Source organism: Cryptotermes secundus, unplaced genomic scaffold (genome assembly GCF_002891405.2).
Source record: "Cryptotermes secundus unplaced genomic scaffold, Csec_1.0 scaffold582, whole genome shotgun sequence".
In the NCBI taxonomy this organism is placed as follows: domain Eukaryota; kingdom Metazoa; phylum Arthropoda; class Insecta; order Blattodea; family Kalotermitidae; genus Cryptotermes; species Cryptotermes secundus.
In genome coordinates, this window is record NW_019724752.1 from 114,597 (window position 1) to 131,662 (window position 17,066).

Below are 17,066 nucleotides of genomic sequence, written 5' to 3' on the forward strand. Positions count from 1 at the left end.
ACATCGCTCTCACTTGCCGCGTGGCAGTTCATCCCGTAACTACGTACTAATGTTGGGACCACAGTCAGGACTTGCAGTCCATTAATAATTATGCCATAGTTTAGTATCGCTTAGCTGGGTGGCATGGCAGTAATTCTTCGGACCTATATTCCGTAGGTGGTGTGTTCGAATCTCAATCGGGTCATTGGTATCCTGACTAATATTTTCTTTGTTTTCCTCAGTCCGGTATAGCTCAGTCGGTACAGCGACGGGCTACTGGCTGGACCACCGGGGGTTAATTCTTGGTAGAAACAACAGATTTTTCTCCACAGCGTCCAGACCGGCTCTGCGGCCAATCCTATCCGGTAGGTACCAGGGGCCCTTTCCACCGGAGGAACATCGGCTGAAGCGTGAAGCTGACCGCTCACCTCCATCTAGTGCCAAGGTCAAGTAGTTGGAGCTATACCTCCACTCCCCCATAACGTCTTTATGGCGTGATGCCGAATGGATTAAGCACAGGAACAAATTTATCATTACCTCCAGAAAATCGTCGGGATTGTGCCTATATTAGGCCACGGCCGCTTCCTTCCATCATCCTACTATGGCGGCTTTACAAAGACCCTTTTCTGGGAAGGGGGTAACGGGAATATCTGCCTAAAAACTTGCGTCTTGACCACTCACCTCCTCCATATTTACTCATCGCGGTTCAGTATTGAGGACAGGACATTTCTTAATAGCTTTAATTTTTAGTATTAATGTTCGGTAAATTATTTTCCGTTTTCTTTCATTTCCAGTTTTCTTCCAAAAAATGCAAGGGGCTGAAGTTGGCTTGGACCAACCGGGGCGAATGTCGTGACGCAATATAATCGGACTACTTTCAGCATCTCGACCTCCGGGGAACCCGTTCACACTTCGTCTGTTCAGCGCTGTGAACCCCTGCTACATATGCCACAGTGTGAGACTCCCCGCACATTTCGGGACGTAACTGTGTCTAGACTTCGCTGCTTGTCTACGGAGGGGCCGGACGAGGGGCACAAGTACAGTAAACTGGCGGGGATTAGTGAAGCAAGAGTTGGCCCCAAAAGACACAGCTTAGAACACAATGAAAAATTTGATGACATAAGTATAAGTAGTGCTGACGAAAATAAATAAGTAAAGCTATCCCTATAACAGGCCGTGGAGGCCCATAGGGTTGTGAGACGTTGAGGTTCCCACATTTTCTAGGCAATCGGCACATACTTGTAGATGGCGGTAAGGTTGTCAGCCCTACGCCCCGGCCGCCCTTTACCCCCAGGGAAATTCCTGGTACTAATATCTGTTAAGAGGCTGAGTCGACCCCAGGGACATATTGCGGCTGAAAGGATTAGGTCAACTGGAAGAAATCCACCTCATCGGGATTCGATCCCGCGACCTTCCGACTTGTTGCATATTGCCTTTACCAACTACGCTACCGCGTGCCCCGACGAAAATAAATAACAAACATAATCTCTGTAGAACCTTTATTAAAAGAGCTATAACGATGCAATACATTTCTGCATCGATAGAAGACTCGGATATTTGTGCTTTCTTTTCAACGTAATAACAATGAAGGTTTGAAGAGGCTGTCTCGAGTTTTGCCTTCCTAAATGCCATGTATGTATTCACCCGCGAAACAGAAGTTTTAATTTTCCGTATTTCGATTCGGATTAACTGTAACCGGTTTGCGATGGGTTTTATGTTTTGATTGTAGGCGCCATTACGCTAGACAACCTGAGCGACAGTTCGCCGAAATGGACGTGACCTGCCATGGAGGAGATATCCGTCGAGTAGCCAGAAGACCGCGCACGGTACCGTACAGTGGTGACCGTGGTGACCGACCAGGAAGCCGCCTCGGTTACAGCGCATCTCTGACCTACTCAAGTCCATCAAGCAGTAACTGCGTTCGGTAAGGGCATTCAAGCCAAGACGTACACAGTCCTTACATTATGCTCTGTCTCAAACATGTTTGAGGTTGCGTCGTCACTCAAGTTACATAAATATGTTTCTGATGTAGTTAATTAGAGTGGGGTGAGGCTGAGTCCACTTGGTACGTCGGCCACTAACTGGCCTACTGTACCGGCCCCAGGTGATAGGTGATGAGTGTGGAGCAGTCGGTGGAATGAAAACTGGCAATGGAGAGAACTGGCCCAGCGCCAATTAGTCCCCCACTTGTCCCTATCCTGAGCCAGATCAATCCAATCCATCCTATCTCTTTAAGATACATTTTAATATTGTTCACCCACCTACGCCTTGGTGTTCCAAGTGGTCTCTTTCCTTCTGTCTTTCCCACCAATATCCTATATGCATTCGTCTTCCCCATTCCTGTTACATGCCCTGCCCACCTCATCCTCCTTGACTTGATCATTCTAATTATACTTATTTGTTACTGTTGTTCCCAAATATCTGAACTGTGCCATGTTTTCAAAACATCTGTTTCCTATCTTTATGTCATGATTCTGCCCTGCATTTTGGTGACGAGACAGCAACATATACTTAGTTTTCTCTGTGTTTACTTCTAGACCAACCTCTTTACTTGCGTCAATTAAAGTTTGCGTGTTTTTTCTTTATGGTATCTATATTATCATCCAGTAGATTCATATCATCAGTACAGATCAACAGCTGATGTGTCCCATTTAAGTTCAGTCCCACCTGATCTCCCTGAACCTTCCTGATGGCATATTCTAAAGCAAAGTTGAAAAAGAGTGGCGATAATGCATCTCCATGTTTTAGACCATTATGGATGGGAAATTTATCAGACAGATGTTTACCTATGCGGCCTTTCTTAACGTTTCGTTTAAACACATTTTAATCAACCGAACTACTTTCATGGGTACCCCAGATTCTATCAGAATATTGTACAACACTTCCCTCCTAAGTGAAGCGTAGGCTTTCTTGAAGTCTATGAATAGCTGATGAACAGATGCTTTTACCAGAAGGATTTATAGCTGACATGCTCAAGCATTAATTTCCTTAACCTCAGACTTTTGAGCATGTGTTTAGTTGAAATCTTGGAAGTCTATGAATAGCTGATGAACAGATACTTTTACCAGAAGGATTTATAGCTGACATGCTCAAGCATTCATTTCCTTAACCTCAGACTTTTGAGCATGTGTTTAGTTGAAATCTTATCCAAAATACAGGGTTAGCCTAAAATAAAAGACATTTTCAAAGTTTACAGAAAGAAGAGTTTTAATAGCATGGCCGAGATACTTGCATGGTTTGAAAAGTACGCCCTGAAGTTTACGTGGGTAAGTTACAAGTGTTCTAGATGTGGCCCTTTTGTAACACGACAAATATCAATGCGACAGTCTAGTTCTTCCCAAACGCTTCTCAGCATGCCCACATCAACAGTCGCAGCAGCTACTGTGATGCGTTCTTTAAGATCGTCCGCTCTTGTGGGGAGGGGATGAAGATAAGCTCTGTCCTTTATTTTCTTGAAGTTCTAAACTTGCACTTGTCGACATTTTGGGCTGCGTGTGTAAGTTTCACGAACACGAGTCGTTTAAACTATTTCCTTTAGGCTAACCTTGTATATTTTAAAAACAGGTGTCCCAGGAAGAAAGATTAATGTTCTGGGAGGCCACAGTATCGGCCATTCTAAGCATAATAGTGTACATGTACATGCGCCCTATTCCGAACGGTTTCCGAGATAGAGCTATTTCACTGTACAGTTCCAAAACTGTTGATAAGAAAGAGATATTGCGTACTGTTTCTAATGCCGGTATTTACTGTTCAAGTGACAAAGTTGGTACAGTTTACCCAGTATAATGCAGTTTCGAAAATTCCACCGTCTACATCAATGCACTTTGCAACTCGTGTGAGGACGTGGCGTGTTACTCGTCTGTACAGTGAAACAGCTGTATCTCGGAAACCGTTCGGAATAGGACACGTTTATATTTATACACATGTGCACCCATAAACTCACGCGAGAGGAAGCGGCATGTATCGGTAATAAGAAACCTGGATAATATTCGTCTGTGTCTGGAAAAAAAAATATTGATTGTTTGATGATATTCGGGTTTGTTCATAAGACAGTTATTCATTGTTCGATAAACTCCACGTATGTTCAGAAGATCATTGTAGATTGCTGAATGCAGAAGCTGGGGATATATGCGCAATGAACCAGTTCTTGTTTAGTTATCTCGAAAACTGTAAGAGTCACATGAAAAGTGACAAATCTAAATTGTGTGTAAATTTTCCCCTACAATTTTTGTTCCAAATAATCTGCACCGCGACACAAATGTATCAAGCTATGTTCGAGATATGTGCAGAAACGCATGTAGGTCTTCATGTCATATGTGAGTAAATACTCGTCATCCAATCTTAAACTCTGGAATATGTCGACAAATTTCAGTAAAGTTCTAAAATAGCAAGAGTAAAGAAAAATTGTCTAGCTGTTTCGAATTCTTTCATGTGTGCAGACGAAAGGACGGCTGAAGCGATTTTAATAGTCGCGCTTAAGTAGTGTCACAAAAAGACGCTCCTGAAAGCTGCGAAACTGGTTTCGGTTGTCATAACAACTCTGGTCCAGCTGCTGAATTTCTTTTGCTGTGGAAACAAAGTTTAAACAGTTTAATCCTTTGAAGACTGAACTTCTTGCCATTAATATATATGTATACACTTCACAGTAAAAGCATTACGCCTCCGTCACAAAGCCCAACCGGTTAATACTGTTTAGGGAAACAGTCGCTGTTTCTTTGTGAGAACCATACGGAACACATAGATACACTTCCAAATGATATATAATCATTCAGTTCATACTTCACAGGAAACACATTACGTCTCCGTTACAAAGCCCAGCCGGTTAATGCTGTTCGGGGAAACAGTCGCTGTTTATTGTGAAACCCATACGAAACACAGATACACTTCCAAATAATATATAAGGATTCAGTCCGTACCTCACAGGAAACACATTACACCTCCGCTACAAAGCCCAACCGGTTGATGCTGTTTGGTGAAACAGTCACTGTTTATTGTGAGAACCACACGGAACACACAGATACACTTCCAAATGATATATAATCATTCAGTTCATACTTCACAGGAAACACATTACGTCTCCGTTACAAAGCCCAGCCGGTTAATGCTGTTCGGGGAAACAGTCGCTGTTTATTGTGAAACCCATACGAAACACAGATACACTTCCAAATAATATATAAGGATTCAGTCCGTACCTCACAGGAAACACATTACACCTCCGCTACAAAGCCCAACCGGTTGATGCTGTTTGGTGAAACAGTCACTGTTTATTGTGAAAACCACACGGAACACACAGATACACTTCCAAATAATATATAAGAATTCATTCCGCACCTCACAGGAAACATATTACGTCTCCGCTACAAAGCTCAACCGTTTAATGATGTTTAGGGAAATAGTCGCTGTTTATTGTGAGAACCATACGGAACACACGAATGCGCTTTGGAAGCAGAATGATGATTTTCAGTGTTTTAAAATCGGTGGTACGTGGGGTTTAAAGGGATACAGACAGCGGGTACATCGAACAAATCACTGATGTTACTTAAACTGAACAGAAATGGAAAACAACATGGATATCTGAGAGAAACGCTTAACGAGAAGTTATTATATCATTATCTTTTTAAGTTTATAGTCAATTAGTCTTCCTCACCTACTTGCAGGAGGTCTGCTGGAGATTTTTCTAAGGCGTGCAGCGAGAGAATATGATTCCCACTTTATGCTTAAGCCCTTTAAGGATATATGGATCTTCCAAAGGTATTCAGGCCGGGAGGATATATTTTTAAATAATAACCACCCTAACATTCGTTGAGAATTCAGCAGAACATCTCAACATGTCTCACATACGCAAACATACTATTAATTTCCGCCGCTTCTTTCCATATACCTCAATCTACAGACCTTTCTTTATTTTCCCACATAATCGCCACTTCTCTGTACACATTTCTCCCAGGGTTCTGGGAGTTTGAAAATTCCCCTTCTGTAAAATTCCGTTCCAGCCATCCGAAGACACTGACGCACTACTTTCTGAATTGCCTCCCTTGTCTCAAAACCTTGTCCACGCAGCTGATCCTTCACAAATCCGAAAAGATGGTAGTCGGAGGGTGCCAGATCAGGGCTATAGGAGGGGTGTGGAAGAACTTCCCACCCCATCTTTGCAATTGCTTCCAATGTGAGGTGAGCTGCTTGGGGACGAGCGTTGTCGTGCAGGATGATGATGTTTCGTCCTGGACAATTATCGCGCAATGCACGACGGAGCTTGTGCAGCGTCTGGACATAACGAGCAGCATTNCAAGTTTTCGGGCTATTGTGTCCACAGTCACACGCCTGTCATCTTGAATGATCTCATCCACTCTTTCCTTGTTGCGTTCAGTTGAGGCTGTTCGAGGACGACCGCTCCGAGGCTCATCTTCGATGCTGGTGTTCCCATTTTTAAAATGTTTCACCCATCTTCGAACACTTCTCGCACCAATGCACACACTTCCATAAGCACGCTGAAGTCTGGCGAATTTCTGCAGCAGGGATTTCCTCTTTCACAAGAAATTCGATGACAGCAGGCTGGCGAAACGACATATCGTTGTCGACCATTTTGTTAGGAGTGATGCTGGTCACGTGATGCAAGCTATTGACGTAACAAGACACTCAAGGTTAACACAACAGCTGGTTCCACCTACCACCATACTCTATTTCGTCTGCTGTTCCCAGGTTGCATGCAAAGAAAAGTTGCTCAAGACTTTCGGTACGACCTACTACGCTTCACATATGCAGTTCAGAATATTGTCAGTACTCACAAAATGGACACGATAGACTGAAAAAGAAGAGATTGAATGCACATGTGTCACCTGCTACGTAAGTTACATGCATTCAACATGTTAATGCTCTACAGTTCATTGCTACAGGCGCCGTCTCACCGATACTTTAGTTTCTATATGTAAAAAAGTAAAAGGTAGAACTATATCTGCAATAGGCCGGGGAGGCCCATAGGGCTGTGAGACGTCGAGGCTTCCACTCTTTCTAGACAATCGGCTCACAGATGGCGGTGACGTTGCCAGCCTTACGCGCTTGTGCCCTTTACCTCCAGGAGGACTCCTGGGACTCATTCTGTTAGAGGCTGAGTCGACCGAGTCCATAGTGCGGCTGGAAGGATTAGGTCAATTGAAAAAAAAAACAATTATCTCATCAGGAATCGAACCCGCGACCTTTCGGCTTGTAGCATTGTGCCTCAACCAACTACGCTACAGTGGACCGACTTTTTATGTGTACAGAAGAATAATTTTTGGTATTAATATTTGGCATATGATATTCGTTTTGTCAGTTTTGATTCTTTTCAAAATCGAGGAGGGTGGTGGCCAGATGCGCTCCCCCCCCCCACACTTGGGCTGATGGCTGCGTGATAGATCGATCCTGTANAGCAGTTACGTGAAGATGAAGTTAAATTTAAAGAATATTTCCGAATGAATGGGGTTGATGAAAATATTTTAAGTTCTTCACTTATAGATAAAAGAACAATGTACATTACCTGGTGTATTCAATTCTCCAGAAATCATGTCCCAGGCATTATCCCGCATGTTCTGGTTCCGATATTCTTCTAACTCTTGGTTCCACAAACATGGACACTTCCTTACTTCTTCAATTAATTCCTCCAGTGTCATTTTCATCTAAGCGAATACTGCGCTGAATGATACGTAACATGTGTTGTAATCAGAGTGGGAAATTGATGAGGCGCGCAGCTGACACCTGGAAGCGAGCCCAGTGCGCATGCCCGTCCAGTGCGACGTTTTAAAATTATAGCCGAGAATCAAACACTCTGCGACGCAGCTAACATAGCGAACATAGCGTACGTAGCGTACGAAAGTCTGTGTGGCCAGTCACATTGGCAATAAAGGGAGATATTTTTCTGTTCGTATAGCGAACATAGCGTACGTAGCGTGCGTCGCGTACGTAGCGCTCTGTGTGGCCGCACCTTTAGGCTGTTAGTGATTTCTGTCTGATAGCTTCTTATATGGGGGCCCGCAGGAGAGGGGGGCAAGCCAGCCCCTCTCTCCTGGATTGTTTTGAAGCATCGAAATTGGAAGAAGCAAGGAATTACATGACATTTACAGTTAAAGTGTAAAAAGGGTAAAGCTATCTGTTGGAACAGGTCATGGAGGCCCATAGCGTTGTGAGACGTGGAGTCTCCCACATTTTCTCGAGTATCGGTTCGCAGATTCCTGGTTCTCATTTCTGTTAGAGGCTGAGTCGACCCCAAGGCCATAGCGTGGCTGGAAGGATAATGAAAACTGAAGAAATCTAATGACCTAATTGGGACTCAAACCCGCGACCTGCTGGCTTGTATCATAGTGCCTCAACCAGCTACGCTACCTCCTCCACTAAAGATTGCAGTTATTTGGAAGGAATTTTTCCGACACTCATCTTTCCATACAGAGACACACAGTTGCATTTTCTTACTACCCGTGAGGAGCACACACCTGCTCCTTCAAGGCACTTATCATTTTCATAAGAGAACTGTTATAAAACCCGTTGAATTTTCAACGGGAAATTGTAACTGTTATAAATACATTTATTTGCATTCGAGGTTCTTAACAGCGGTGATTATGTTCGCATTGGAAAGTAACGCCGTATAGTATGATAGAAGTTTATCGATTTTTCGGAGGAACATATTGCCTCCGTCTTCAGGGCCGAAGAGCAAGCCAAACAGGTAACCAGCGAGAGTTCTGTTTGAAGCCTACTTATAGCTGCTTGTTTGTGTGACTTACTGTTCGATCGTGAAGATGGAGGCAATACGTTCCTCCGAAATGTTAAGTGAACTTCCCCGTTCCACACGGCGTCACAACCCACAAGGTCCATACTTGGGCACAGTCTACACGCCTCAATCAAATTGCCTCAAACTGACACGCTTTGTACCTCCACTCGGGAGGTATCCGGGTCGAATCTCGGTTGATATACAGACTGTCCTGCCAGAGGTTTCTTACGGTAACCATCGCGCCCTCGAGGCAAATTCCGGGTCAGTACCGGAAATGAGGCCACTAATGCTTCCGTTCATTTCGCTTCCTGTCACTGTTTATTAATACACATTCAACGATATAACTTCTGAATTACTGTCGTTAAATAAAGGACAGATAAATTGATATACTCTTTAAAATCAAGATTTCACTGAATCTAGAAGATGTGGACTCGGAGAAGTTCCGGATGATACTGAACCTCCAGAGTGATTCTACATTATTGTCGGTGTTTCCGTGACCTGTAATTTTCAAACCAATAAGAACAAAATAAAACTGCCTACGGAGTATGAAACTGTTTTAAAAAAGTTTTATTTAGAAACGCTATACTCCCCGCATTGCTGTCTGGAAGAAAATATGAAGTCATACCTCAAAATTGCGATTGTGCGTACTTTGGTTTTTAGATACAAAGTCCGTTATCAAAACGCAGCGTCGTTACAGAACTCAATATGGAAAGGATCTACCTTCAGATAATGTTATCGGATGTTGGTTAAAGCAGTTTCAAGAGACCGGTAATGTTCTGTACCGAAAAGGAGCGGGAAGGCCGAGCACTTCGCAGGAAGTTGTTGATCGAATGCAATAAGCTCGGACAGTGCTACGAAAAGCGTGCGTGTTGAAGTTGTTTAACATTATGCAGCATTGATTCTATAAATAACAACATTTTTTAATACACTTTAATATTGCATAAGCAGTTCTGTTTTATTTCTTCCGGTATGAATATTATAGGCCACGGATATCCCGACCATAATGTAGACTCACTCTGTATAACATATGCACTCACGCGGTTCTGCTGTCTGGAGGTGCGCTGTGAACGTTTCTCAGCGAAGAAGGATAATGCAATAGCGTCGTACTTTCCGATTACGTTTAGTGATCATATCTCCCGCTCCTGTCCGTAAAGAGTACCAATTCTGAGTACTAGCTTTTCGTATATGCCCATTTAAGCCATACGACCTGCAGCCCCTACTCTACCAAATCCGCTGCGTATTTTATTTACAACTGTCGGTTCCAAAGTCACGGAGCCTATATGGACACAGATTCTGCAGTCGGTTATAAACCATGACGCTTGCTGCTTATGGACGTAACCGTGGCGGTAGGTTCACAGATTCATACAAGATGAAGCGCTTACCTGTTTCTGGCTGCTTGTGGTACCGCTATGAGCCAGCGACTGAACTGTGGCTCTCAGGCGATCCCCGTGTATATAGCTGGCCTACATCCTCGGGGAAAGAACTCGTCTAACCTACATTCCCCTCTCTCCTTTACCCTGTGCCTCTGTCTCTTTCTCTCGAAAACACACACAGGTGTGCCGGCCCTACATTGAGCATTCCGTACCCATCAGCACACGCGTTTATATCCTTAACGAGTCCCCATATTAGAAATGGAAATCAAGGTTGCTTTTAAGTCATTTGAATCACACTGGTAAATATATGTACCCCCTTCTTTAATATTCAAGAACTGTTCAATTTTGTTCTCTCTCCAGAGAGTTTGCTTACGGTTTTCATGTGATTCTCGCAATAAACAGCGATTATTGTTTTCTTAGCAGAATTAACACTGGACAAGAAGTGCTTTCTGTGAGGGAGGAGCTGCACGGGAAGTGCCCTAGGTTAGTCATCTGTTTTGTTTGCGAAACCTGAACTTATATGGAGCCGAGCTCTACCTGAGAAGCCACGAATTCTGCAGCTATTTAAGAATTTCCCAGCATTTTATAGAACTACAGGTTCATTACCGTGTTCACAGAACCCCTCCAGTGGTGCCTGTCCTGAGCCAGATCAATTCAATTCATACCTTCCCATCCTGTATCATCCAAGATCCATCTTAATATTATCCACCTACTTATGCTTTGGTCTTCCCAGTGGTCTCGTTCCTTCTGGCTGTCCCATCAGTATCCTATATGCATTCCTCTTCTCGTTATTCGCGCTACATGCCCTGCCCACCTCATCTTTGACTTGATCATTCTAATTATACTTAGAGAAGAGTACAAGTTATGATGCTCCTCATTATGCAGTTTTCTCCAACCTCCTGTCACTTCATCTCTCTTTGGTCCTAATATTCTCAACAACCTGTTCTCAAACACCCTCAGTCTATGTTCCTCCCTTAATGTCAGCGACCAAGTTTCGCACCCATACAGAACCACCGACAAACTTGTAGTTTTGTATATTCTAATTTTTATGTTTTGAACAGCAGACGAGAAGACAAAAGGCTCTGGACCGAATGGTAGCAAGCATTACCCGAGTTCAATCTCCTCTTAATATCCCCCAGAATCAAATTTCCATCCTCCTTCGTCCCCATGAGTGCTACATGCCCTGGAGCTTACCAGAAACAGTCGCGTCAGGGTCATAAGGACATATCCTGCAATGACAGATGTTTGGCCAGAACAGAAACACGAATAAGGCGGCTGTGTGGAAGCTGCTGATCGAAACTCTCTTAAAATACATAAGAATCTGAGTGACTTTCATAACGGAAAGAGGAGGCAAGGTATGGAATACCTAAGAAGACAAGAATGAAGACAACTAACACAGCGAAAAAAAGACAGAAGAAAGACAAATACATGAATCAAATTAAAAGGTAGAACTTATACATTTAAGCCTATTAACGTAAGGTAAAAAGTAAGGCGCCGTGGAGGCACATAGGGTTGTGAGCCGTCGAGGCTCCCACATTTTCTAGACAGTCGGCTCACAGATGGCGGTGAGGTTGTCAGCATTATGCGCCGTTCGCACCTTTCCCCCAGGAAGATTCCGGGTACTCATTTCAGTTAGAGGCTGAGTCGGCCTCAGGGCCATAGCGCGGCTGGAAGGATTAGGTCAACTGAAAAATCCAATGAGCTCGTTGGGAATCGAACCCGTGACCTGCCGGCTTGTAGCATAGTGCCTCAGCGTGATATAATCAAAGAAGACACGACAGTGGCACAAATACCGTTCGCATCTTCTGACTGGCAAGGAAACCAGGAAGCTGTTAATGTTGGGGCCAGATCTGATGTCTCATGGCACTTGAAGCGACAATAAGAGCTAGATCAGACTTCAAAGGTAACAAGTAGCGGAGATCCTCACCCATAGGGCAATGCATCTCAGAGTTCCGAACAAGCTGTTTCCCCTTGGCCCATGCCACGTGAACACTCTGCTCTGACCATCAGTAGAGAGTGAGTTTGGCCTATTTACCTTCGATCGTCTGGAGAACCTTCTGTAAACCACGAAATACTTCACACTGTGTGAGCGGCATTCGAGCGGGGTAAACAGATAAAGGTGTCCCTGTAACAGGTGGTGGAGGCCCATGATCTTGTGAGACGTCGAGGCTTCCACAGTTGGCTCACAGATGGCGGCGGAATTGTCAGCTTTACGCACCGGCTGCCGTTTAACCCCCCCATTTATGTTAAAGAGTATGGCTCTATTAGAACCATGATGCTGCTGGAAATATTAGGTCAATTGAAAAAAATCAAATGACCTAATTGGGAATCGAACCTGCGACATTCGTCCTTGTAGCACAGTGTACGACACGATAAGAAACGTAATGTATTGCTGCCCGTGAAGAGTCGCGATAGCTGAGTCCGTATAGCGGGTGACCGCTGTTAGATTCTCGGCAGGTGCAAGATACTTTTCTCCACAGCATCCACACCGACTCTGGGGTTCACCCAGCCTCCTATTCAGTGTGCAACTGTGCCTCTTTCCCTGGGGACTAACGCGGCAGGCGTGTAGGGCCTACCACTCACCTTCATCTGGCGCTCAGGTCAAGGATCGTGGGACTGACTGTACCTGCTACCCCACACATCTTCATGGCGTGGTGCTTAATTTATTAAGCATAGGGCATTGGATTTTTTCAATTTACGTAATCCTTCTAGCCGCACTATGGCCCTGGGGTTCACTCAGCCTCTAACCGAAATGAGTACCAGGAATTATTTAAATAATTTTCCTGGGAAGTAAAGCGCGGCCGGCGCGTAAGGCTGACAACCTTACCACCATCTTTGACCCGATTGTCTAGATAATGTGGGACCCTCAACGTCTCACAACACTATGGGCCTTCACGGCCTGGTACAGGGATAGCTTTACTTTTACTCTACTTTGCAAGGGTAACTTTACCTTACTTCACTTAGAAGGTCCAAGATAACACACTTGGTATTGTGACTGAGGTTCAGGCAGGACGACCGGAGAATTGGGGCATGAGATTACTTCCTCACCCTTGCAGTCACCGCCACAACTACGAGTATATTGTTACATAGTTTCTGTGACTGTAACCGGGGCTTGGATTGGTAACCTGATTTATTCTAAAATTCCTGTAGCCATTGCAATTTGGCTTCTTTTCTTTGGTCTAATAATTTTGAGCATTCTTCATCGAACCATGGCTTATGCTTTTTCGGTTCATAATAACCTAGACCCTCCTTGACAAAAGTTTTTATATTCTCTCTAATAGTTTCCCAAGCTTTATTAACATCTTCTTCAGTATCTAAGTTTTCCAAAGCTGTTTGAGATTTCAACACAATACTGCTCTTTACCCTCTACCTCATTTAATTTCTTGAGATTGAACCTCTCCATGTGAACTCTGTGTGTTGTTTGTTTGCTCACTGCCAGTGCCACCTTTGCCACCACCTGGTAGTGGTCATTATCACAATCTGCTGCTCTGAATGATCGGACATCAAGTATATTGAGTGCCGTCTCCTATGTATCAAAATATGGTCTGTTTGATTGTGTATCTTCCCATCAGGAGATGTCCAAGTAAAGTTATGGATGTTACGTTGCGGGAACCTTGTACTTTTGATAGTAAGATTTTTTGATGTGGCAAAGTTTACGACTCTAACTCCATTATCATTACTAATTTCATGCAATCTCTCATTCGCAATTGTTGGTTTGAAAATGTGTTCCCTGCCTACTTGGGCATTGAAATCTCCTAACAAAATTTTGATAGGGTACTTCGGGAATTATCAAGCACCTGTACTAGTTCTTCATAGAATCTGTCCTTTATGTCATGAATTTTATCTTCTGTTGGGGCGTGAACATTCATAACGATGATATCACACCAGCGACCTTTTAGTATTATATATGATATCCTATCACTAACGAACTCTACCCTCTTAACTGCTGATACGATTCTCTTATGTATGAAAAAACCTGTACCTTATTCATGACTTTCATTCTCCTTTCCATAGAAAAATGTATAGTCTCCTGCTGGTGCGATGACATCCCGTCCCATCTGACCTCCTGTACTCCCACTAAATCTAACTTATATTTTAAGACTTCTTCTGCCACTGCCCTGAGCGACCCTGTATAGGGCAGATTCGCACTCAGTATATATTAGAGTTAATACAGTCGCCTTTAATTTTAGTTAAACTGAAAAAATCGTCGTTAATGTGAGATAAATTGTTTACATTCGCCCTTAATGTAACCTCGACCAAGTCATACTTATTATGATTTAAACTGAATACAGTCACCCTTAACGTCTGTAAAACTGATGCTTTGGTAATAACCGTAGAATTGAAATGTGTTGCCAGTTTCTTAAGAATTTCTGTAAGGATTGAAGAAAATGAAAATAAACGTTCGTCAGACTTGCATAATCCAAGATGCAAAATATGTGTCGGATCAAGTGAAGTTGTGGAGCCTTCTTCCGCGACTCAGGGAGCAGATCCATTTAACTGTATGTAAGGTGGCCGTCTGTGCATAGTTACGTTTCTTATCTCTGACGCTTATGAATAATATGACGGTTAATTGCAAAGCTTGGATGTAAACGGTAATAATGTAATGAAGAGAGTAATCCCGTAATTCGAGTGCAGCGACTGAATAAAACTGCGGTAGCCATTTTTCACTTGTTCTAGCAGGGTGGCTCTCAGATCCTCCGCGTGTCCTAAGTAACGTTGACTAGCAATGGCAGTCAGTATAGAATTTTGTATCGCTATATTTAGAGGCAAAGCCGATCACAGTGGACGCACGGTCTAAGGTATGAACTGTCTTCGCCCACTCGAACACTGGGAGTCTGAGTTCGAATCCCATTCGAGACATGGATGTCTGTGTGCGTTTATTCTGTGTGTAGGTAGCGGCGTTGCGACGAGCTGATCCCCCGTCCAAGGAGTCCTACAGATTGTGTATAGATTAAGAAACTGAAAAAGTGGCCAAGGTCCAAAAGGCTGTAGAGCCGTGGAGAGAAAAGTAATATATAAAGGTAATGTTATCCCTTTGCAGTGTCATTAAGACGTATGAGGGAGTGTAGGTATAGCTCCTCAATTCTTGACCTCGGTACTAGATGAACGTGAGTCGTCAGTTTCACGCCTCGGCTGCCTTATCTCCTGTTCCAATTGGATAGGAGGCTATTCCTCCTATTCCGGGCTGTACATAACAACAAAATGGAAATTATTAGCCGGATAATGGATATTATTATTTATTATTATAAAATTTTAGCTCAGTCGATATAGCGACGGGCTGAACGACCGGAGTTCGATTTCCAGTAGGTGCAAGATTCTTCTGTCCTTCATTAGAATCCAAACGGAATCGGGGGCACGCTCAGCCTCCTGTCCAGGGGATACAGCGGCCGGAGCGTGAAGCTGACCACTTCCAGCTAGTGCCGAACTCAAAAATACGTGGGTCTGTACATCCATTTCCCCATACATCTTCATGGTGAGGTCCTTAATTAGTTAAGCACAGGAACAATTCTACATTTTTGTTGCAGTAAAAGTTATAGGGAATACAGCCGTAAGAAAAGGGTGGGGAGACTCGGTCGCCGTTTCCTCGCCATCCGTGGGACACCTTTCCGTGGCCATAGTGTAGGAAGGCTGTTTTGACACGTGCTGGATGTCAGGACTGCGGCGAGTGAAAATCTCTTCATCTCTCAGACAGGATTGGCAGTAGAGGAGGTGTCTAGCAGCGGCTCTCCACGAGGGGTGAAAGTGACGCCCTCTGCCCCCGATTGGAGGGAAGGAATGCGGCATACTGTGCACATCATTCAGCGGGAATTGTTCCTCCATTTGTTCTTCGGTTGCCACGTGCTTCTGTGCTGCACGGAAGAGTGTGCTAAGTGCGCAGAAGGATCAGACACAAAGACCACGACATGCTGAGCCAAATGAACGCGTAAATCTGATTTTTCTCTTGAAAAGTGGCTTTTAGTTCCTTAACCTTCTTTGTGGGAGGTGGGAAGGGGGCACGCGGTACAGCAGTTGGTTGAGGCACTATGCTACAAGCCGGAAGGTCACAGGTTCAATTCCCGATGAGGTCTTTGGATTTTTCAATTGACCTAATTATTTCAGCCGCACTATGGCTCTGGGGTCGACTCAGCCTCTAACAAAAATGAGTACCAGGAAACTTCCTGGGGTTAAAGAGCGGCCGGCGCGTAAGGCTGACAACCTCATCGATATGTGTGAGCCAATCGTCTAGAAAATGTGGGAGCCTCGACGTCTCACAACTCTGTGGGCCTCAAGAAGAACTCTGCTCCGTGGAGACAGTTAGGCATACTCTTGTGAACACGGTAATGAACCTTCCGGTTCCATCGGCCCCCCAAAACCTGACTACTCCCTACTTATCATTCCAGCCGCCTCTCGAAATAATCCACAACTGTTTCTTCTCTCGTACATCAATCGAAGTTATATAACGGCGAAGGGTGCATAAGTGTAGTGAAGCGGAGTGAAGGGAAGTGAAGTGTCGTGAGGATGTGAGGGGTACATAAGTATAGTGAAGTGGAGTGAAGGAAAGTGAAGTGTTGTGTGATGTGAGGGGTACGTAAGTATAGTGAAGGGAAGGTCATGGTGAAATGTGAGTGCGTCAGTTCATTTTTTTATTATGCTTCTTTACAATCTACATAATTTTAGAGTATTAGGTAAATGTGCTGTAGGTGGTTAGCTTGCTAGGGAAACATCCAGTGATGTTTCTCCTACATGTAGTCTATTTCATTGATTGATGATGTCTTGGGGCCATGTTCTGTTCAATCTTCTTGTCACTGGACCGTTGGTGTATAGCTCTTCTATTAATTCGTTGTCATTGTTTACAGTTTGGTTTTTGTACCTTTCAGCCATTCTTAGTATTTCATTTTTGACGAAGGGTATCTTTAGGTCGTTATGGAGTGCAAGGTTCTCCTCACATACCATGGCGCGTCTGCAATTGCCCTTAGTGTTTTTGATTGGAATCTCTG

General features: G+C 43.9%; 2 protein-coding genes across 2 annotated transcripts in view; one reads left to right on the forward strand and one right to left on the reverse strand.

Annotated features, from left to right (window-relative positions):
* The window catches only part of LOC111862912, a 41,940-nt gene extending 31,762 nt beyond the window's left edge, over positions 1-10,178 (reverse strand). Inside the window, exon 1 of the mRNA XM_023848757.2 lies at positions 10,099-10,178. The gene's annotated coding sequence lies outside the window, so the exon portion shown is untranslated. The remainder of the gene's footprint in view (positions 1-10,098) is intronic.
* Positions 1-17,066, forward strand: part of LOC117282198 — a 127,033-nt gene that overhangs the window by 38,022 nt on the left and 71,945 nt on the right. The window contains exon 2 of the mRNA XM_033750848.1: positions 1,709-1,903. Within this exon, the coding sequence (XP_033606739.1) occupies positions 1,709-1,903 (195 nt within the window). The remainder of the gene's footprint in view (positions 1-1,708; positions 1,904-17,066) is intronic.